General features: G+C 55.4%; 1 protein-coding gene across 3 annotated transcripts in view; it reads right to left on the bottom strand.

Annotated features, from left to right (window-relative positions):
• Positions 1-20,186, bottom strand: part of CDHR2 (cadherin related family member 2) — a 39,600-nt gene that overhangs the window by 7,845 nt on the left and 11,569 nt on the right. For 2 of the 3 annotated variants that reach the window (XM_070076434.2, XM_089335098.1), the window contains exons 3-19: positions 20,091-20,162; positions 16,631-16,770; positions 16,492-16,545; positions 13,276-13,365; positions 10,867-10,956; positions 10,130-10,255; positions 9,904-10,050; positions 9,736-9,811; positions 9,532-9,647; positions 9,185-9,418; positions 6,961-7,116; positions 6,707-6,868; positions 6,417-6,478; positions 4,456-4,699; positions 3,180-3,419; positions 1,760-1,829; positions 1,042-1,650 (exon numbers count right to left, since the gene is read on the bottom strand). In XM_070076434.2, coding sequence (XP_069932535.2) covers positions 1,042-1,650; positions 1,760-1,829; positions 3,180-3,419; positions 4,456-4,699; positions 6,417-6,478; positions 6,707-6,868; positions 6,961-7,116; positions 9,185-9,418; positions 9,532-9,647; positions 9,736-9,811; positions 9,904-10,050; positions 10,130-10,255; positions 10,867-10,956; positions 13,276-13,365; positions 16,492-16,545; positions 16,631-16,770; positions 20,091-20,162 — 2,688 coding nt within the window. Of the gene's footprint in view, positions 1-1,041; positions 1,651-1,759; positions 1,830-3,179; positions 3,420-4,455; positions 4,700-6,416; positions 6,479-6,706; positions 6,869-6,960; positions 7,117-9,184; positions 9,419-9,531; positions 9,648-9,735; positions 9,812-9,903; positions 10,051-10,129; positions 10,256-10,866; positions 10,957-13,275; positions 13,366-16,491; positions 16,546-16,630; positions 16,771-20,090; positions 20,163-20,186 lie in introns of those variants that run through there. The other variant, XM_089335099.1, reaches the window with a different exon arrangement.

Raw genomic sequence — 20,186 nt, 5'->3', positions numbered from 1 at the left:
ACCACTCAGAATGCCCGCATCCCATAACAGAGAGCCTGGGCTGAAGTCCTGGCTCCACGCCCGACTCCAGCCTCCTGCTGCTGTGGATCCTGGTGGGCACCCGAAATGGGTCAGGAACTTGGGTGCCTGCCACCCACTTGGCAGACCCAGATGAAGGGCATCTGGGGAGTGAACCAGCAAATAGAAGATCTGTCTCTGTCTCTCTGTCTTTCAAATAAAATAATGTCCACATTGGGGCTGGTGCTGTGGCACAGTGGGTTAAAGCCCTGGCCTGCAGCTCCGGCATCCCATATGGGCACCGGTTCAACTCCCAGCTGCTCCATTTCTGATTCAGCTTTCTGCTGTGGCCTGGGAAAGCAGTGGAAGATGGCTCAGGTCCTTGAGCCCCTGCACCCATGTGGGAGACCCGAAAGAGGCTCCTGACTCCTGGCTTCATATCGGCCCAGCTCCAGCCATCGCGGCCATTTGGGGAGTGAACCAGCAGGTGGAAGACCCCCCCCCCCCGTCTCTACTTCTACCTCTCTTTATAACTCTTTCAAATAAATAAAATAAATCTTAAAAAAGTAGTTTAAGAAAAATGTCTCAACCTCCTCATCTGCGAGACTGGCTAGGAGTCAGCTGCCCCATGGGTGGGGCAGGAATGAAATGAGGAAATGCTCAGCAGGTGCTTGCCACAGTTCTTGGCTGCTGCAAAGACTCAGCGTGCGCTGGCTGTCACCATGGTCACCCACGATTTGGTGACATGCCAACACACGTCTGGCCAGAGCGTGCTCTTGCTTTTACACTGCCTAACAACAGCAGAGCACCATGCAGGCACTGCTGCGTGCCAGGCTCTGCAGCGGGTGTTTATCTGTGATTTCTCACGTCATCACCACAGCCAAGCCACACCAACTCCACCAACCAGTGGGAAGCTGACGCTGGGAGAGGGATGGGCGACTCTGGAGCCAAGGTTTGAACCCAGACCTGTGGGTCCCAGCCCAGGTTCTATCCCAGGACCCCTAGGCTGCCAGCCGCCAAGCCTGGCAGGCCAGGCCCCCTCACCATTGTCGCTGCAGGCCGGAAAGCCAGGATCCGTGAGGAGGTCACAGGCCTGCACCACCAGCGTGACCAGGTCACAGACCTCGTAGTCAATGGCCTCGCTCTGGTTGATGTACACGGAGCCGTTGGGCATCACAGAGAACCAGCAGTCATGGCACAGGCTGCCCACGGCGACGCCGGCCTTGGCACAGATGGTGTTTAGGAGCTTTATCTGCAGCAGGGCCGTGGAGTCCACATCCTGGGCCCGCACCTCGGCCACCTGGCCGTGCTGGGAGCCGTTCTCGGCCACACGGATGCCCTGGAGCGAGGCTGCGACCAGGGTGGGTGGTTCGTCATTCACGTCCACCACTGTCACGTTGATTTCCGCCGTGGCCTCCTGGTCCTGAGGGCCCGGGTTCTCAGCGCTCACAGTCAGATAGAAGAAGGGCTGGCTCTCGTAGTCCAGGCTCTCGTCCAGCGGCAGCCAGAGGCGGCCCTCGGCACGCCCAGGCCCCAGCACGGAGCCTTGCAGAATGAACCTGTTCACGCTGCTCCCCGACAGGCTGAAGCTGATACGGTTGTTGACTTCTGTCTGGTCCGCGTCCCAGGCCTCCACCACTCCCACCAGCACACCTGCGGGTCAAGGGGCGGAGCTCGGAGGAAGCCCCGCCTCTCCACCCCCTCAGGCCCCGCTCCAGGAGGGCCCCAACCCAGATGCCCAGCCTAGCGAGGGAGGGCGTACCTGGATCCCTCTCCTTGACGAAGAACGTGTAGCTGGACTGGTTGAAGACAGGCAGGTTGTCGTTGATGTCCTGCGGGCAGAGGCGGGCCTGAGCGCCAGCAACTGGAGCCCTGGGAGTTCAGCCTCCTCAGGCCCCTCTGAGAAGGCAGGGACTCCTCTGCCCGAGGCCAAGGCCGGGACCCTCTCTTTCCCTCTGTGTCTCAAGCACAGGGAACTGCCCACTCCGCAGATGAGGTGCAGCCTTCAGGAGGGAGCCCGGGCTGGTGTTGATGTGCAGAAGGTGAAGCTGCCGCTTGGGGGTGCCCTCACCCCTTATCTGAGTGCCTACTGGAGTCCCACAAAACAAACACCTTGGGAAACAAAGTAGCCTCCCTCTCAATGAGATGTGCAAACGGACTTCTAAAGGTTTGGGAGGGGCAGGCCCTTGGCCCAGCAGCTAAGGGACGCCTGCAGCCTGTAGCACAGGGCCTGGGTTCACAGCCTGGGCTCGGCCACTGTCTGTTCCGGCTCCCTGCTAGTGCAGATCCTGGGAGGCAGAAGGGATGGCTCAAGTCCTTGGGGCCTTGCCACCCACATGGGAGACCTGGATGGAGTCCCATGCTCCTGCCTTTGTCCTGGCCTGGTCCTGGCTGCTGTTGTGGGCATTTGGGGAGTGAACCAGTGGAGCTCTGTTTCTCTCTCTCTCTCTCTCTCTCTCTCTCTCTCTCCCTGATTCACTGCCTTTCAAATAAATTAAAGAAATACAGTTTTTTAGGGCCTGATGCAGCAGGTCAAAGTCGTGGCCTGCAGTGCCGGCATCCCATATGGGTGCCAGTTCAAGTCCTGGCTGCGCCACTTCTGATCCAGCTCTCTGCTATGGCCTGGGAAAGCAGTAGAAGATGGTCCAAATCCTTGGGTCCCTGCACCCACATGGGAGACCCAGAAGAAGCTCCAGACTCCTGGCTTCAGATCAACGCAGTTCTGGCCATTGCGGTCATTTGGGGAGTGAACCAGTGGATGGAAGACCTCGCTCACTCTCTCTCTCTCTCTCTCTCTCACACACACACAGCCCGCCCTCTCTGCAAGGTGGGGTAGCACTTCCCCCAGGCAGCTCCCGGAGGTACAAGGACTTGCTCGCAGGGAGCAGGGTTCTGCTTCTGCCTTCTGTGTGGCCCATCACTTCCCAAGGACAGCCCACAAGTCCTAATCCTGCTTCTGTCTCCAGTTCCCCTGAGATCACACTCTCTGATGCTTGTGGCCACGTGGCTCTTGGGGCTGCTCCCAAGTATAGAGCCAGGAGCCTGGCCCAGTCTGGTTACACGACTCTCTCCTCTACCCACCCCTTCTCCTCCCGTATGGCAAAGGACAAAAACGTGGCTCCCCTGGGGCCGGAGGGACTGGGCACCTGCAGCAGCCTGCTGCTGGCTGAGCCAGGCCTCACCTCCACAGTGATCGTGACGTTGACCTCGGTGCTGCGACTGGGCACGCCGTAGTCAGCCACCTGCACGGTCAGCACAATGCGGCCCTCCAGGGCAGGCTCAATGGCCTCTCGGTCCAGGGGCCCCAGATTCGTGAGGAGCCCTGTATCAGGGTTCACGGAGAAGTTGTGGCTGTGGGGGCTGGGCAGCAGGCTGTAGAGCAGGCGGCTGTTGCTGGTGCCGGGCTCATCTTTGTCCTGGGCCTGTGCAGATGAGCAGAGTGGACGTGAGCCATGAGCCAGCGGGCAGTGGTGGCTGGAGTCAGCGGGGTGCTGTCCGCTCTCCCAGCCTCCATCTCCCGTCTAAGAGGAGCCAACAGTCACACAAGGTCCTCAGGTCCCGAGCACGAGGCTGCTTCGCCTCCCAAAACCTTGCTGGCACTCGACAGCATTCCAGGCCCTGTTTTAGGAGAAGAGCTGTCATTGAGACAGCTGACAGGCTAGTGGGAAGGGAGACATCACAGACATTCACAAATTCAAGGAAACAACGCAGAATCAGTGGGAAGCCTGATTGTTCCCAAGAACACTACTTTAGTGCTGTGTTTTAAAACTATTTTTAAAAGAACTGATTCTTGGGGTGTGGCGTGGTGGCGTAGCGGGCAAAGCTACTGCCTGTAGTGCCGGCATCCCATATGGGTGCTGGTTCGGATCCTGGCTGCTCCTCTTCCAATCCAGTTCTCTGCTATGGCCTAGGAAAGCAGTGGAAGACGGCCCAAGTCCTTGGGCCCCTGCACCCACGTAGGAGACTAAGAAGTTCTTGGCTCCTGGCTTTGGATCAGTGCAGCTCCGGCTGTTGCGGCCAATTGGGGAGTAAACCATCAGATAGAATACCTCTCTCTCTCTGTCTCTCCTTCTCTCTCCGTGTAACTCTGACTTTCAAATAAATAAATAAATCTAAGAAAAATCTTAGCAGCCATGTTACAACTCTGCCTTTGGGTTTTACCCTTTGGACAGTGGGTTCTAACTCTGCTTTCTTCTATATTATATTATATTATATTATATTATATTATATTCTTTGTTTTATATATATATATATATATATCTTACTTTCTGGAAAGGGGCAGGAGAGTGAACATAAAACAGCAGTGCTTTTGAGGGCTTGCTTTAAGCACTTTGCAGCCATCATCTCATCATTCCCCGGGGTCTCCTGGCAGAGCCCAGATTCCACCGCGGCTGGCAGGACTGCAGAGCTGGGCGTGGCCCCTCCTCCTGCCCAGCCGTGCTGCAGGTGGGCTCGCACCTGGATAGTCACGGAGACCTCGCCCCCCTCCTCCTGCACGAAGATGTTGTAGGAGCCGCTGACTTCCGGGGTGTTGTCATTGATGTCCAGCAGGTGGATCTGTAGCGAGGCGGAGGCCGACAGGTTGCCGCCGTCCGCCGCCTGCAGCGTCAGGTAGTACACAGCCTGCGTCTCCCGGTCCAGCAGCTCTCCATCCCTCACCGTCACAGTCCCCGAGTCTGGGTCCACTGCAAAGAGGTCTGCCCTGCTCAGGGTGGCCAGATGTAGCAGATGGAATTACAGAATGCTCTCTTACGGGTGACTCTCAGATACACAGGGACACACATGTGCTGCCTGTCCCACGCAAAATGGGGTGGGGGGTATTTCAAAAAGCTTATGGGAACCTGGAACTAAAAGATAATGCACCCTTCCCATGAACCGTTTCAAGGCCTCTCACATGTACAACATTCTTATTGCTATGGTTTCCATATGGCTTGACTTTGTCCCCCAAGGCTTGTTCCACAGTGTGGCACCGTTAAGAGGTGGTGGGACCTTTACGAGGTGGGGCCTGGTGGGGGTCACAAGATTGGCTCCTCCCTTCTCTGGTTTCCCTATTCCCATGATCCCTAACATGCTGTGGCCCGCCCTTGTGGTGCTATCTGTCACGAAGTCCTCACCAGAACATAGCTGAAGATGATGCTGGTACCACGTCCTTCAGTTTCCAGCAATGTTAGCTCAACACAGCTCTCTACAAACTACCCAGCCTCGGGCATTTCATGATAAGAACAGAAAACACAATAATGCACTCATTCCAATAAAAAAGTGTTTGTGGGTGGTCGTCGTGGTGCAGTAGTTTAAGCCACTGCTTGGGATGCCCACATCCTATAGGAGCACCTGTGCAAATCCTGGATGCTCTGCTTCCAATCCAGCTCCCTGCTAGTGTACCTGGGAAGGCAGTGGAGGACGGCCCAAGTGCTTGGGCCCCTGCCACCCTCAAGGGAGACCTGGACGGAGTTCAGATCTCCTGGCTTTGGCCTGGTCTACCCCTGGCTGTGGCAACCATTTGGGCAGTAACCCAGTGCATGAAAGATACCCCCCTTCCTCCCTCTCCGTCTCTCCCTGTCACTATGTCTTTCAGATTGCTTAATTGATTGACCTAAAAACTTTGAGGCCAGTGCTGTGGCTCAGCAGGTTAAGCTGCCACCTGCCATAGCAGCATCCCATATCACAGACTCAGTTCAGGTCCCGGCTGCTCTGCTTACAATCCAGCTCCCTGCTAATGCACCTGGGAAGGCCGAGGAAAATGGTCCTAGTACTTGGGCCCCTGACATCCATTGGGAGACCCAGATTGAGCTCCAGGCTCCTGCCTCGTGCAGCCCTGGCTGCTGTAGCCATCTAGGGAGTAAACCAATGGATGGAAGATTCCCCTCTCCATATCTCCCTCTGTCACTCTGCCTTTCAAGTAAACAAAACAAATCTTTAAAAAAATTTTTGTTAAGAAAGTATTCCTTGTTGGGGCCAGCACTGTGGTGTAATAGGCTGAGACTCTGCCTACAGCAGCGGCATGCCATATGGGTGCCAGTTCTAGTCCCGGCTGCTCCACTTCCAATCCAGCTCTCTGCTATGGCCTGGGAAAGCAGTGGAAGATGGCTCAAGTGCTTGGGCCCCTGCAAATGCGTGGGAGACCCAGAAGAAGCTCCTGGCTCCTGGCTTTGGGTCGGCTCAGCTCCAGACATTGCAGCCATCTGGGGAGTGAACCAGTGGATGGAAGAACTCTCTGTCTCTCCCTCTCTCAGTCTGTAACTCTGCCTCTTAAATAAATGAATAAATCTTAAAAAGAAAAAGCAGTCGGTTTTCTGAGATGGAAACCTAACTGAGCGGCCTGTATTTTCTCTGGCCACCCTCACTCCATGGCGAGGCCGGAAGAGGCAGGGCCTGGGTCCACACCCCTCAGCTGCCACCCCCCACCCCCAGGACCTTACCCGTTTCCCGGGAGCAGGCTGTAGGTGATGTGGCCCCACTCGCCCGTGTCGGGGTCCGTGGCCTGTGAGGCAGAGAGACAGTGGGATGCTGTGGAGGCCATGGCAGCTGCCCACTGGAGACGGGGCTGGTGGGCTCCCGCACATTCATGCCGGCTGGGACCCAGTGCCATCAGAGGCCACAGACACGAACAGGGCCACACAATTCTGACCATCCAGGTCCCTCCCCCACCCCCAGGCATCCCCACCAACCCCGTCCCCAGCCTGGCCCCATCATGTCCGTCATCACTCACGTGGATGCTGTTAGTAACCACAAAGCCAGTGGCACTGTGCTCCGGCACGCTGAGGACGTACAAGCTCTGGGGGAACGAGGGCCTGTGGTCATTTACATCCCTAATGTGGATGGTCACCATCGCCACGGAGGAGTTCTGGCTCACGGAGTCAGTGGCCACGACCTGAGGACACAGCGAAGAGGCAGCACGGGGATCCTGAGCAGCCCCCATCCAGGGGGCCCTCCCTTGCCCGTGGTCCCCTGAGCCCCCCTCACCTGCACCAGCATCACCGTCTTTGTCTCGTAGTCCACCAGCTGCGATGCACGCACCAGCACCTGCACATCAGCCGAGCCCGCTGCCCGCTCCGGGGAGACGCTGAAGGCTTCGGCGTCTAGGCCCCTCAGCGTGAGCAGGAAAGTGCCGTTGTTGCCCTGTTGGGTGGGCTGTGGAGTCAGCACCCAGCGCCCTGCCACGCACCCACCCGCATTGCTGCCCCTCCCAGGGTTCCTGCCTGAGGCGGTCCCACAGCGGGGAGGGGCTTGACAAGGCCGTGGTCCCTGCCAATGTGGGCTCATCTAAAGGGGACGTTCCCAGGCACCGCGGCTCCCAGGACCCTTCCCGTTGCTCCCACAGAGAATTCCTACCAACCTTCCTTAGCTGCCACCACCGGCACAGCAGTGCCAAGCACCACCTGGCACCAGCATCGCCGGCCCGAGGACCTCAGTCAGCACCAGCACCACTCACCACACCCACGCCCCATCCACGCAGGACCATCCTCACGCAACACTTGCTGCCGTGTCAGACTTGCCCCTCGCGTCACAGACGGTGAGACACGGAGAGCACCAAACACCACACGAGGATTTGTGCACATTTCCCATCCGTGCATACCCGTGATAGAGTTCAACTGATAACTTAGGCACAGTAAGATAACGATAAGGTAAAGCAATGACAATGGTATACTGTAATAAAAATATCTAAAATGTGTGAATTAGAGACGGCATCGTGGCACGGCACGGTCTGTGACACCAGCATCCTGTATCGGAGCACTGGCTGGAGTCCTGGCTGCTCCGCTCCCAATCCAGCTCTCTGCTGATGTGCCTAGGTGCCAGCAGAGGGGGCTGGCACTGTGGCATAGCATGTAAAGCAGCCGCCTGTAGTGCCGGCATCCCATACAGGCGCTGGTTCCAGCCCCGGCTGCTCCACTTCCACTCTACCTCTCTGCTATGGCCTAGGAAAGCAGTAGAAGATGGCCTGAGTCCTTGGGCCCCTGCACCCACGTGGGCGACTTGGAGGAAGCTCCTGGCTTCTGGCTTTGAATCAGTGCAACTCCAGCCCTTGTGGCCATCTGGGGAGTGAACCAGTGGATGGAAGATCTCTCTCTCTCTCTCTCTCTCTCTCTCTCTCTCTGCCTCTGCCTTTCTGTAACTCTGCCTTTCAAATAAATAAATAAATCTAAAAAAAAAATAAAGAAAGAAAGCAGCAGAGGAGGTACCCCTGCCACCCACTCCACATGGGAGACAGGATGGAGCTCGGGCTCCTGGCTTCAGTCTGAACCAAATCCAGCTGTTGCAGTCATTTGGGAAATGAACCAGCAGATGGAAAATCTCTCCCTCTCTTTTTTTAAAATTTTTTAAAGATTTTATTTATTTATTTAAGAGGTAGAGTTATAGACATTGAGAGGGAGAGACAGAGGGAAAGGTCTTCCTTCCGTTGGTTCACTCCCCAAATGGCCACAATGGTCAGAGCTGCGCCAATCCGAAGCCAGGGGCCAGGTTCTTCTTCCTGGTCTTCCACGCACGTGCAGGGGCCCAAGCACTTGGGCCATCTACTGCTTTCCCAGGCCACAGCAGAGAGCTGGATTGGAAGAGGAGCAGCCGGGACTCGAACCGGCGCTCATAGAGATGCCAGTGCTGCCTGCGGAGGATTAACCTACTGCGCCACGGTGCTGGCCCTCTCCTCTCTTTGTGTGTCTTTTTCTCTCTCTACTATGTTTTTCAAAAAACAAAAACAAAAACTAAATCTGTTGAAAGAAAATAAAAACCATAAGGATTGTTTATTTCTGGAATTTTCTGCTTCCTATTTTCAGACCATGGTTCACCATGATCAGCAGGGGCTGCTGCACGGCCTGACCATCCATGCTTACTCATCATATCGCGTCACCAGGTCGCCAGCTCCCAGCCCCAGCCTCCATGTGAGCGCCCTCCAGGCTGGCACTCACCCAGAGCACTCTGGCTTCAACACTGCCCAGCTTCCCCCAATCCCAAAAACCCTCCCCAACCTGACCTCACCCCCACCCCCACCACCTCCACCCCACATCACCAGAGACCATGCTCCACCCAACCCAATAGCCAACACTAACCACGCCATCCGACATTCCCAAATATCACCCCAAATCCCCTTCTATCATCGTCCTTGGCTCCACTGCCCGCCTCTCCCCCATGCACCTGCCATTGGCTCTCCGCCCCCTCCCTCCCTGTCCTTGCCCCCAGGGGAACCTACCTTGTCTGGGTCATAGGCCACCATGGTGAGGCTGTCGACGGGGATGCGGGTGGAAGCGTGCTCATCCACGTAACCCACGAAGTTGACTTGGACTTCTTGGGGACTGAAGGTGCAGGCTGGGAGGCTGCAGTTGTAAAACTCAGGAGTGTGGTCATTGACATCTGTCACCACCAGGGTGACCCAAGTGCTCACCTTGGCCTGCTGCCCATAGATGTTGGGGTTCGTCTCAGTGGCCTGATGTACAGAGCAGAGGCCAGAGAACCAGTCTTCAGATGGAGTGAGCCCAAAACTCAGAGGCTTGAGGGTGGGGACACAATGGGGGGGGTGGCAGTGGTGGCTTCACTGACCGTGACCTCCAGCTGCACCTCCTCATCCTCGTCCAGCAGCTGCTCCCGGTCCAGGGAGCCATGGACCCTGATGACCCCGTCTGCCCCAATGTCAAACCAGCCAGGCCTTGTGGAACCTGGCAAGGAGGCAGGCAGAGCGTCTGGTGGAGCCCTACCCCGGCCCTCGCCGCCACAGCCCCGCCCTGGGGATGCGTCCATGCTCACTGGAGATGCTGTAGGTCACAGGATCATTGATGCCCTTGTCGCTGTCCACGGCCTCCACCGTCAGCACCGAAGTCCCCTGGTAGGAGGCATGGTCAGTGGCCCTGACCCTTTCTCCTCCCTTCCTGCTTCCCCCAGAGCCCCCCTCCCCCACCAGGCCCCCAAGCACACCTGGGCTGCGTCCTCAGCCACAGAGGCCGAGTAAAACTCCCTGATGAACTGCGGGTCCAGGTCAGGCTCGTCGATGATCGTGACAGATAGGAAGACAGGCGAGGAGCACTGGATGGTGTGGCTGTTGTTGAACAAGCCGCCCGAGTCCTGTGGGGGGAGACGGCCCCTGCATGAGCCCAGGCCGTGGACCCAGGCACCCCGGCACCCGGCCTGCACCTGCACTCACACACGCCTCCAGCTCCAGCTGGTAGAAGGCACTCTTGTTGTTGTAACTGAGGCTGCCGTTGAGTATGATGGAGCCGTTGTCCAGGATCCTGAAGAGGTGCTGGCTGTCATCAGTGCTAGGGATGACCTGAGGCAGAGCACACAGCGGACAAGCTGGCCCAGGACAGCCCTGCCCTTGACCGTGCTCTGAGAGACGCAGGATCCAATCCCGGCTCTCCCACTCACTGACCATGCAGGTGCCACCGAGTCAAATGGCCTGTCCCAGCCTCAACTTCCACCTCTGGGAAACGGGCTGGTGAGATGACCTCGATAAGACAAGAGATGGGCAGGCACATCGCTAGTGCTCCACAGATGCAGCTGCCACTAGCAAACTTGTCTTAGAACAGGGTCCACCCTTCCCATTATTGTCTGCGTGACCTTGGACCAGACCCAGCGCCTCTCCCAGCCGCCATCGCCTCCTCCGTGGGGTCAGGCGTGCATGAGCCGCCAGGTGCGGGGATGTTAGCTTTTATCAAGGGCCCAGACAGTGCTCTGGGCAGGAGGGTGAGGGGCAGGCACCCTCCTTAGGCAGCTGGGCAAAGGGAGACTCAGTGCACAGGGGAAGGGTCACGGGTCAGAGGAGGGCTGAGAGGCTCCAGGACCCTGTGGGTTCTCTGTGGAGATGCTGCCCCCTAGTGGCTGTGAGCAGCAGTCAGGATGCAGACATCCCGCAGGTCACCTTCCGGGACGCCCGCGCACCTTCTCTATGGAGTACACCACGGCCCCCGCCGACCCCGTGTCTTTGTCCTCGGCCAGCACGGTGAACACCAGGGAGCCGACTGGCAGCGTCTGCAAGGAGGGACCGATCAATCATCTGTGGGCTCAGATCCATCTCCGCCCTCCCCAGAGTCAGGCTCTCAGCGGCACCCCGGGGTTCCCTTTCCTCTCCTTCCTGTACTTCTAAGTTGTTCTGGGATCAGGCCTTCGGAGGCAGCCAGGAGAGGGCCCCAACCTCCCCACTCCCCACACAGCCTCACCACCGGCTGAGCTGGCTTCTGATTTGTGGAGCCCCTCAGAAGAAAAGACCATTCTCAAACCTAGCCTGGCTGGGTCACTCCCCTGCTCCAACATCTACACACCCTCAATTTTTTTTTTTTTTTTTTTTGACAGGCAGAGTGGACAGTGAGAGAGAGAGAGAGAGAGAGAAAGGTCTTCCCCTTGCCGTTGGTTCACCCTCCAATGGCCGCCGCGGCCGGTGTGCTGCAGCTGGCCCACCACGCTGATCCGACGGCAGGAGCCAGGTACTTATCCTGGTCTCCCATGGGGTGCAGGGCCCAAGCACTTGGGCCATCCTCCACTGCACTCCCTGGCCACAGCAGAGAGCTGGCCTGGAAGAGGGGCAACCGGGACAGAATCCGGTGCCCCGACCGGGACTAGAACCCCGTGTGCCGGCGCCGCAAGTCAGAGGATTAGCCTAGTGAGCCACGGCGCCAGCCCACACCCTCAATTTCAAACAGTGCCCTGCAGAGCCAGAAGCTTCCCCCTGGAACCTTCATTCCTGGGCCCCATCCATACTCTTGCTACTTCCTCATGGTGGCCAAAGAGATTATTTATTTATTTTAGGGCTTACTTATTTGCATCTATTTGAAAGGCAGAGCAGGAGGGAGAGATCTTTCATCCACTAGTTCTTTCCCCCAGATGCCTGCAACAGCCAGGGCTGGGCCAGGCGGAAGCTCAGAGCCAGGATCTCCATCTAGGTCTCCCACATAGTGGCAGGGGCCCAAGGACTTGAGCCACCACCTGCTGCCTCTGGGATACCCTAGCAGGAAGTTGGACTGAACTTGAACCAGGCACTTCGATATGGGATGTCAGCATCCCACGAGTCAGCCTCACCCCTCGGGCCACAATACCCTCCCCCAATGAGATCTTTTGAAATTGTGAGTCAGACCACATCCCTTAAAGCTCTCCAAGTGTCCCCCATGCTGCCCAGATAGGGTGCAGGCTCCCAGGGCCAGACAGCTGCCCCATCTCTGACATCACCCCTTGCTCAGCCCTCTATCCTCCAGCCACACTGGTCAAGCTCATCCCACCTCAGGTCATTCGCATGCTCTGTTCCCCCGCCTGGAGCACACCCTTGCTGTGAGTCTCTGCTCAGAGGTCGCCCACTCAGAGAACCTTTCCTCTCAGTCTGCCCGCGGAGCAGCACCCCGACCCCGACTTGTGCCGGCTTTACAATCTTCACAGTGCTCAGCACCACCCGCAATAAGCCTGCTTGTGCTTTCTGGGTTTCTGGCTCTGCAAGCCGCTGCAGGCGGCAACCAGAGCCATCTGGGTCGCCAGGCAACTTCATCACCTGGGACAGAGGCTGTGGGAAGCGTGAACCTCACCAGCCTCAAGCCTGGCCTAGTGTGAGGTTTCCCCGTCTCTGGTGCCTGCAGCCACGTGGTAATAAAGATTCACAAGGGCTGTTGGGCTTGCTGCCAGTAACAACTGAGGACCCTCCCCCCACCATGTAGTTCAAGCGGGGTTGCCCCGCCTTGCGGAGGGGAAGGCCTATGACACCGACCCAGCTGGCAGAGTCTCCCATACTTCAAAGTTGGTTCAGGGATGGGCATAGGACACAAAATGAACCACTGAAGGTCAGCCTGGTGCCTGGACTAGAACTGGAGAGAGAGAGAGAGAGAGAGAGACAGAGACAGAGAGAGAGGGAGACGGTCCTTCTGTGGAAGTTGCAAAGGTGGCGGGATATGAGACTGGAACTACTGGGGGCTGCTCTTGCCACCATGTGGCAGAATGGCTCCCATGCCCTGAGATGGAGGCACCCAGGGATGCAGAGCTGAGAGACACAGAGACAAATCTTCCTGATGACGCAACTCAATAGCCTGGATCCAGCTGTGCCTGTAGTCCAAGGCACCTCTACACACTTCAGATACAGGAGAGAATAAATTCCCTCCTGTTCATGTTGATTTTATATAACTGAAAGTAGTGAGTCCACTATGATTGCAAAGTGCTGATGTAGACACTGCTCGCGGATTTAACAGGATCTGAATTTGGTTCCTGCAGCACCCCTCCCCGCCTCCCCGCTCCTGCCTGGAGAGGTTTCGCCTGATTTTTTGATGCCCCACTGGCTGTGCCTTGTCCTTCCCACCCCATGGAGGCCAACATCACCTCACTGATGCTGGTGGAGAATCCAGTGTTCTGGAAAACGGGCGCATTGTCATTTCTGTCATCCACGATCACTCGCATCTCCCTCTGCACCTGCAGGAGAGAAAGCCCAGAAACCAAGATTCAAAATGCCAGGAAAGAGGCAAGCATGAGCCAAAGCCCTCCTGTGCCCTCATCCAGACCGGTTCATTCTCTCTCTCTCTCTCTCTCTCTCTCTCTCTCTCTATATATATATATATATATATATATATATATATATATATTCTGAATCATTTGAAAGTAAGTTGCAGACATCATTAGGTAATCTTTTAAAAACCTAAAGTGTGCCTGCCCTATTTCAGAAATGTACATCTCAGTGTTGTTTGCCACAGTGCAAAGCTGTGGACAACCCAAGTGTCCATCAGCAAGGACCAGGTACATTCCCTCGCCGGGCGCACACATTACAAATAGGGGACCCGTGCTCACACACAGCAGGAGCCCCAGGCCCAATCACAGAGTGGACACAGCAGCTTCAAGACAATATTGACAGCAGGATCCCATCGGGGTTTCAGAAAATGCACCGACAAATGCAGTCTTTTTTTCCAAGGCTACTTAGGGAAAAATGTATTCCCAGCGGCCACTGTAGTGGGATAGGGCTGGGAAAGCTCATCCAAGGAGACTCCAGGTGCAGTTTCTGGAGTGTGTCCAGAGAGCGTGCATTCCCGACCCTGCACCAGCAATAGTTTGATTGAGGCTGACACAGAGGTCTCCCAGAGGTTCCTGTGTTGGGTGTGTGGTCCCCAGTTTGGTGGCGCCTTTAAGAGTAGGATATAGGGGGTGGGGGTATTCCTAGCCCCACCCTCTCTCTGGCTTCCTGTCTCACCAGGCGGTCTCTGCCTCTGGCACGAGCTCCTGCCACTGGGATGCCAGCTTCTAGGAGCCCTCACCGGAGCCCACAGGTGCCATCACCATGCCCTTGTGTTCCTAGGACCATGAGCTAAGTAACCGCCCTTTCTTTATGAGGTTGCCTAGCCCTGAATACCCTGCTGTAGCAATAGAAAACAGACCAATACAGCAAGGGATCACAATGATGTTGTAAATGGAAGGCAAGGAGGCAAAATGCTAGAGACAAACCCTTAACTCCCACAGACTCAATGTCCAGTAGCATAAACCTGTTATTCAGAAATGCAAGTGTAGATGCCAACACATTCAGCCAAAGGAGCTGAGAGTGATCACTTTAGAGGCACCAGGGTGGGGAGATATTTGGCACTTGTTTTTTAATTTTTTTTTTTTTTTTTTTTTTTTGGAGTGAGAGAGAACATTCGTATCCACGGGTTCATTCCTCAAAATGGTCACAATGGGGCCAGTGCCACGGCTCACTAAGCTAATCCTCCGCCTTGCGGCGCCGGCACACTGGGTTCTAGTCCTGGTCGGGGCACCGGATTCTGTCCCAGTCGCCCCTCTTCCAGGCCAGCTCTCTGCTGTGGCCAGGGAGTGCAGTGGAGGATGGCCCAGGTGCTTGGGCCCTGCACCCCATGGGAGACCAGGAAAAGCACCTGGCTCCTGGCTTCGGATCAGCGCGGTGCGCCAGCCACAGCACGCCGGCCACGGCTGCCATTGGAGGGTGAACCAATGGCAAAGGAAGACCTTTCTCTCTGTCTCTGTCTCTCTCTCTCTCTCACTGTCCACTCTGCCTGTAAAAAAAAAATGAAAGAAAGGGAGGAAGGGAGGAAGGGAGGAAGGGAGGAAGGGAGGAAGGGAGGAAGGGAGGAAGGGAGGAAGGGAGGAAGGGAGGAAGGGAGGAAGGGAGGAAGGGAGGAAGGGAGGAAGGGAGGAAGGGAGGAAGGGAGGAAGGGAGGAAGGGAGGAAGGGAGGAAGAAAGAAAGAAAGAAAGAAAGAAAGAAAGAAAGAAAGAAAGAAAGAAAGAAAGAAAGAAAGAAAGAAAGAAAGAAAGAAAGAAAGAAAAAAATGTTCACAATGGCCAGGGCTGGGCAGGATGGAAACCAGGAACCAGAATGTCGATCCAGGTCTCCCATGCGGGTGACAGGGACTCAGCCTCCTGGGCATCACTGCTGCCTCCCAGGGTCTGCACTAGCCGAAAGCTAGAGTCAGGACGGGAGCTGAGTAGCAAACCCAGCAACTCTGATATGGGCCACGCAGGCATGAACACATCCTAACCTGCATTTTAACCACTCGGCTAAATGCCTGTCCCGGCACTTGTTTGTTTTTTTAAAAGATTCATTTATTTGAGAGGAGCAAAGAGTGAGAGTGAGAGTGAGAGTGAGAGTGAGAGTGAGAGTGAGATTGAGAGTGAGAGAGATAGGGAGAGGGAGAGGGAGAGGGAGAGAGATGGGGAGAGGGAGAGGGAAGGGGGAGAGAGAGAGAGAGAGTTCTTCCATCTGCTGGTTCATACCCCAAAATGGCCTCAACAGCCAGGACCGGGCCAGGCTGAAGCCAGGAGCCCAGAACTCCATCCAGGTTTCTATGTGGGTGGCAGGAACATAAGTGCTTGAGTCTGCTGCCTCCCACGGGCGAAAGCAGGGAACTGACTGGGAAGTGGAGGAGTCAGAATTCAAACCAGTGCTCCCATATGGGGTTCAGGCATCCCAAGTAGCAGCTTAACCCACTGTGCCACAATGCCAGTTCCTGGCATTTGCTTTTCTAATCAATATTTATATAAATCTAAACTAATAATGTAGTCAACTTTCTATCTATAATATGAATGATATATTTATATAATTAAAACTAATAAGAGGTCGGCGCTGTGGTGTAGCAGGCATCCCATATGGGCACTGGTTCAAGGCGCGGCTGCTCCACTTCCCATCCAGCTCTCTGCTGTGGCCTGGGAAAGCAGTAGAAGATGGCCCAAGTCCTTGGGCCCCTGCACCCACGTGGGAGACCCGGAAGAATCTCCTGGCTCCTGGCTTCAGATCAGCTCAGATCCTGCTGTTGTGACCATTTGGGGAGTGAACCAGGGGATAGAAGACTTCTTCTTTCTGCCCTTGCCTTTCAAATAAATGAATATATCTTTTTTAAAAAAAATAATAATACTAAATTCATGGTAACGTGCAAAACATGGACAAGTGCATTTTGACAGGAATCCACACTGAGTTTGTTGTGCTAACTGGAGGGCTCTCTTCCTCCTTGGGGAAAGTGATAGGTGACGAGGCGCCTGTGGGGTTCCCCACTCTCAGAACCAGGTCCTCTTCCCCTGAACCCCTGCCCTGACGCGGCACTCACCGGGCTGTTGTGGCCGTCACTCACGGAGATGGTGATGCTAAACTGGTACAGTGTCTGTGAGGGCAGAGAGAAAGGGCCTGGGGTGAGCCCCTCCTGGGGGACCCTCCTCTGGGTGCCCCACCCATGCTGTGCCTCTTACCTCAAAGTCCAGAGGGCTGGCCAGCTTCACCTCTCCAGTGGTTGACATCACAGTGAAGAAGTAGGCATAGGAGCCGCTGATCCCATAAGTCAGAGGGTCCTGGTCATCGTCCTTTGCTATCAACCAGAAGGCTTCAGCACCTGAGACAGGGAGTGCCCGGGGTCCATGAGACAGGGTGTTGCCGGGATCCAAGGCCACCTCTTTAGCACGGTCTGGATGGGGCCTGGTTCCTTGGCACCCAGGCACCACCGGAAACCTGGGGCCTCCCCAGTCCCAGGGCTCCAGCCCCTGTGGTCACTGACTTTGCGGGTCACTCTTACTCAGAGGCTTTTTGATTATAGCATCCTGATTTATTTGGAGAAATGATCCCAAACTGCCAGGGACACGGTGAGGGGTGGCTGTGATCCACCTTCCCCCACCCCCAACCCCTGGCCAAGCCCAAGGCTCTGCCCTGCCTGGATTCAGAACACTGGGCTTGGTTGAGAGAGGACTAAACCTGGCTGGAGTTCATGAGTTCTGGTGCACCTGCCAGGGGCTGCTAAGACTCTCGGAGGTGCCTGGGCCTGGCCTTCTTTCACCATTCCTTTCACCTCAAGAGCTCGTCTGGAACCTTCCAGAAGAAGGCTCCTTTCTGCTCCAATTGGCCAAAGCAGCACCTCCTGCTGGTCTCCCCAGCCTGAGGCTTTCACTGAGTCCTGGGCAAAGCAGGGGCCATGAGATTCTGGGAGAGGGGCGCTTGCCAACCCAAGGTCATCAGCTCTCCAGTCCAAAAAAGAACTTTCCACAGATTCTTCAAACCCACCCCAGATCACCCCCTCGGCCCCTGCTGGGTCACCTCCAATGCCCAAAACTCCCTCTGCCAGTCAGCACCCCCTTTACTCCCCAGCACCCCATCTCAGTCTTCCCAAACTGGGTGTCCTTCAAATTCCTCCCATGACTCCTAGGGCTGCACCTGTTGGCACAGGAAGCGCAGAGCCCAGAACTCGGGATCCTTTCAGGGACCATGGGAATATTCAGTGTCTTCTAAATCAGAAAGAACACGATGACTCCTAATCCAGCCTGCATCAGATGTTTGCCTTGAGGCCGAGACAGACACAAAATAGAATGAGGGGTCGGCACTATGGCACAGTGGGTTAAAGCTCCAACCTGCAGTTCTGGCATCCCATATAGGTGCCGGTTCAAGTCTCAGCTGCTCCACTTCCAATCCAGCTCTCTGCTGTGGCCTGGGAAAGCAGTGGAGGATGGCCCGAGTCCTTGGGCCCCTGCACCCACTTGGGAGACCAGGAAGAAGCTCCAGGCTCCTGGTTTCGGATCGACCCAGCTCTAACCATTGCAGTCATTTGGGGAGTGAACCATCGGATGGAAGACTCTCTCTCTCTCTCTCTCTCTCTCTCTCTCTCTCTCTCTCTCTCTGGCTCTACCTTTCTGTAATTCTGTCTTTTAAATAAATTAATTAAAAAAATAGAATGAGTTGGCAGTTTTCTGAGGAAGGGACCTGAGGAAGTAAAAGCTTCCAGGACAGCCACAAGCAGCTTCAGCCCAACCCAGCCTGAGGGGCTCGCGGCCCAAGCATGCCCCCCACTGCCAGTGACGGCCCTCAGGGTCGGGCTTGGCCGTTTGTCCTAGACTCTGCCCCACCAGGCCTGACCCAGAAGGTGTGGTCTCAACCCCTCCCCACCTCGCCCCCTTGGCTGGGGAGGCCCACAGGGCCAGCCTCCTGCTAAGAAGCCATCATGACTATATCACGCGAGATACCCTGTCCATTCAATGGCTGCTTTGGGGAGGGTCATTCTCTGATGGGTGACTATCTCTGGCTTAGAAAGGTTAAAACGCAAAGAGAAAGAGCCGTTACACCTGAGGAAACCTGGGAGCAAGCAGGTGTGCACAGTCTTATCTGTGTGCCCTGCCTTTCCACCATGGTCACCTTCACCCATGGTTAGAAAATATTTGGAAAAAAGTTTGCATTTCCACTAAACATATACAGACTTTCTTCTTGCCTGATTCTGCAAGCAACATGGTAGAAAAGTATGAACAAGAACAGCATTGGGGGCCAGCGATGTGGCGTAGCAGGGAAAGCCACCACCTGCAGTGCCAGCATCCCATATGGACACTGGTTTGAGTCCTGGCTGCTCCATTTCTTATCCAGCTCCCTGCTGTGGCCTAGGAAAGCGGTAGAAGATGGCCCAACTCCTTGGGCCCCTGCACCGCATGGGAGACCCAGAAGAAGCTCCTGGCTCCTGGCAGCTCTGGCCGTTGTGGCCATTTGGGGAGTGAACCAGTAGATGGAAGACCTCTCTCTCTGTAACTCTGCCTTTCAAATAAATAAATAAATTTTAAAAATCCAGCATTTACATTGGACTGGGTATCATAAGCCATCTAGAGACGATTCCAGGTACACAGGAGTGGTGTGTAGGCTCTGTGCACATTTTACATGGAAGACGTGAGCGTCTGAGAGGCTTGATATCCGCGGGGGATCCTGGAATCAATCTGAGGATGACACTGTTTGTCTGTGGCCTAGAAATTGATCTAGAAAGAAATATTTTTAAAAATCCTCCTGAAAAAATTTACATGTAACAAATGATCAATAAGAGCTACAAAAATAGGGGCTGGTGTTGTGGCAAAGTGGGTTAAACAGCTGTCTGCACTGCCGGCATCCCACATCTGAGTGCTGGTTTGAGTCCCGGCTGCTCCACTACCAATCCAGCTCCCTGCTAATGTGCCTGGGAAAGCAGTGGAAGATGTCCCAAGTGCTTGGGTCCCTGCACCCACGTGGGAGACCTGGAAGAAGCTCCAGGCTCCCGGCTTTGGTCTGGCTTAGTCCCAGCCACTGCAGTCAATTTGGGGAGTAAGCCAGCCGATGGAAGACCCTCCCCCTGCCTTGCTCCCTCTCTCTCTTTGTAACTCTGACTTTCAAATAAATAAATAAATCTTAAAAAGAGAAGCAGAACTACAAAAGTAAGAGACTTGGGGGCCGGCATTGTAGTGCAGCAGGTTAGGTGTACCCCATATTGAAGTGTCTATTGCTGGCATTTGGAGAGTGGACCAGCTGATGAAGACCTTTCTCTGTCTCTCCTCCTCTCTGTGTCACTCTGCCATAAATAAATAAATAAATTTTAAAAGAATAAATAAAAGACAGATCAGGCCCCTCCGTATTATGTGTTTGTCACAGTTAGGGCTGACTGTGTACCTGCAAGTTCACATACTGCACCCTGTTATTACTCCAACGTAATGGTGTTAGAAGGTGGAGCCTTTGGGGGTGATTAGGTCATGGGGTGGAGGCCTCCTGGCCACTCGAGGAGAGGTCAGGGACCCTGAGGGCACCGTGAGAAATCTGAAGAGGGTCCTCACCAGAACCGAGTGGAGCAGGTGCTGGGGGACAGGGACAAGCCCAGGCAGGAGCCCCTGGGACTGCCTCATGGGTAAAAGCTGGGCACCATCCAGCACAGGGAGCCTTACTCACCCACTGACAGGTCCTCAGGCAAGAACACGGATGACATGTTGGACTCGAATTTCGGAGCCACGTTGGCTGCCACTGTAAGGGCACAGAAAACTGGAA

Source organism: Oryctolagus cuniculus, chromosome 6, assembly GCF_051225735.1.
Source record: "Oryctolagus cuniculus isolate XC-2025 breed Fujian yellow rabbit chromosome 6, ASM5122573v1, whole genome shotgun sequence".
Taxonomy (NCBI): domain Eukaryota; kingdom Metazoa; phylum Chordata; class Mammalia; order Lagomorpha; family Leporidae; genus Oryctolagus; species Oryctolagus cuniculus.
Note: the sequence above shows the minus strand (reverse complement) of the source record. Positions and strands in the feature narration are given on the sequence as shown.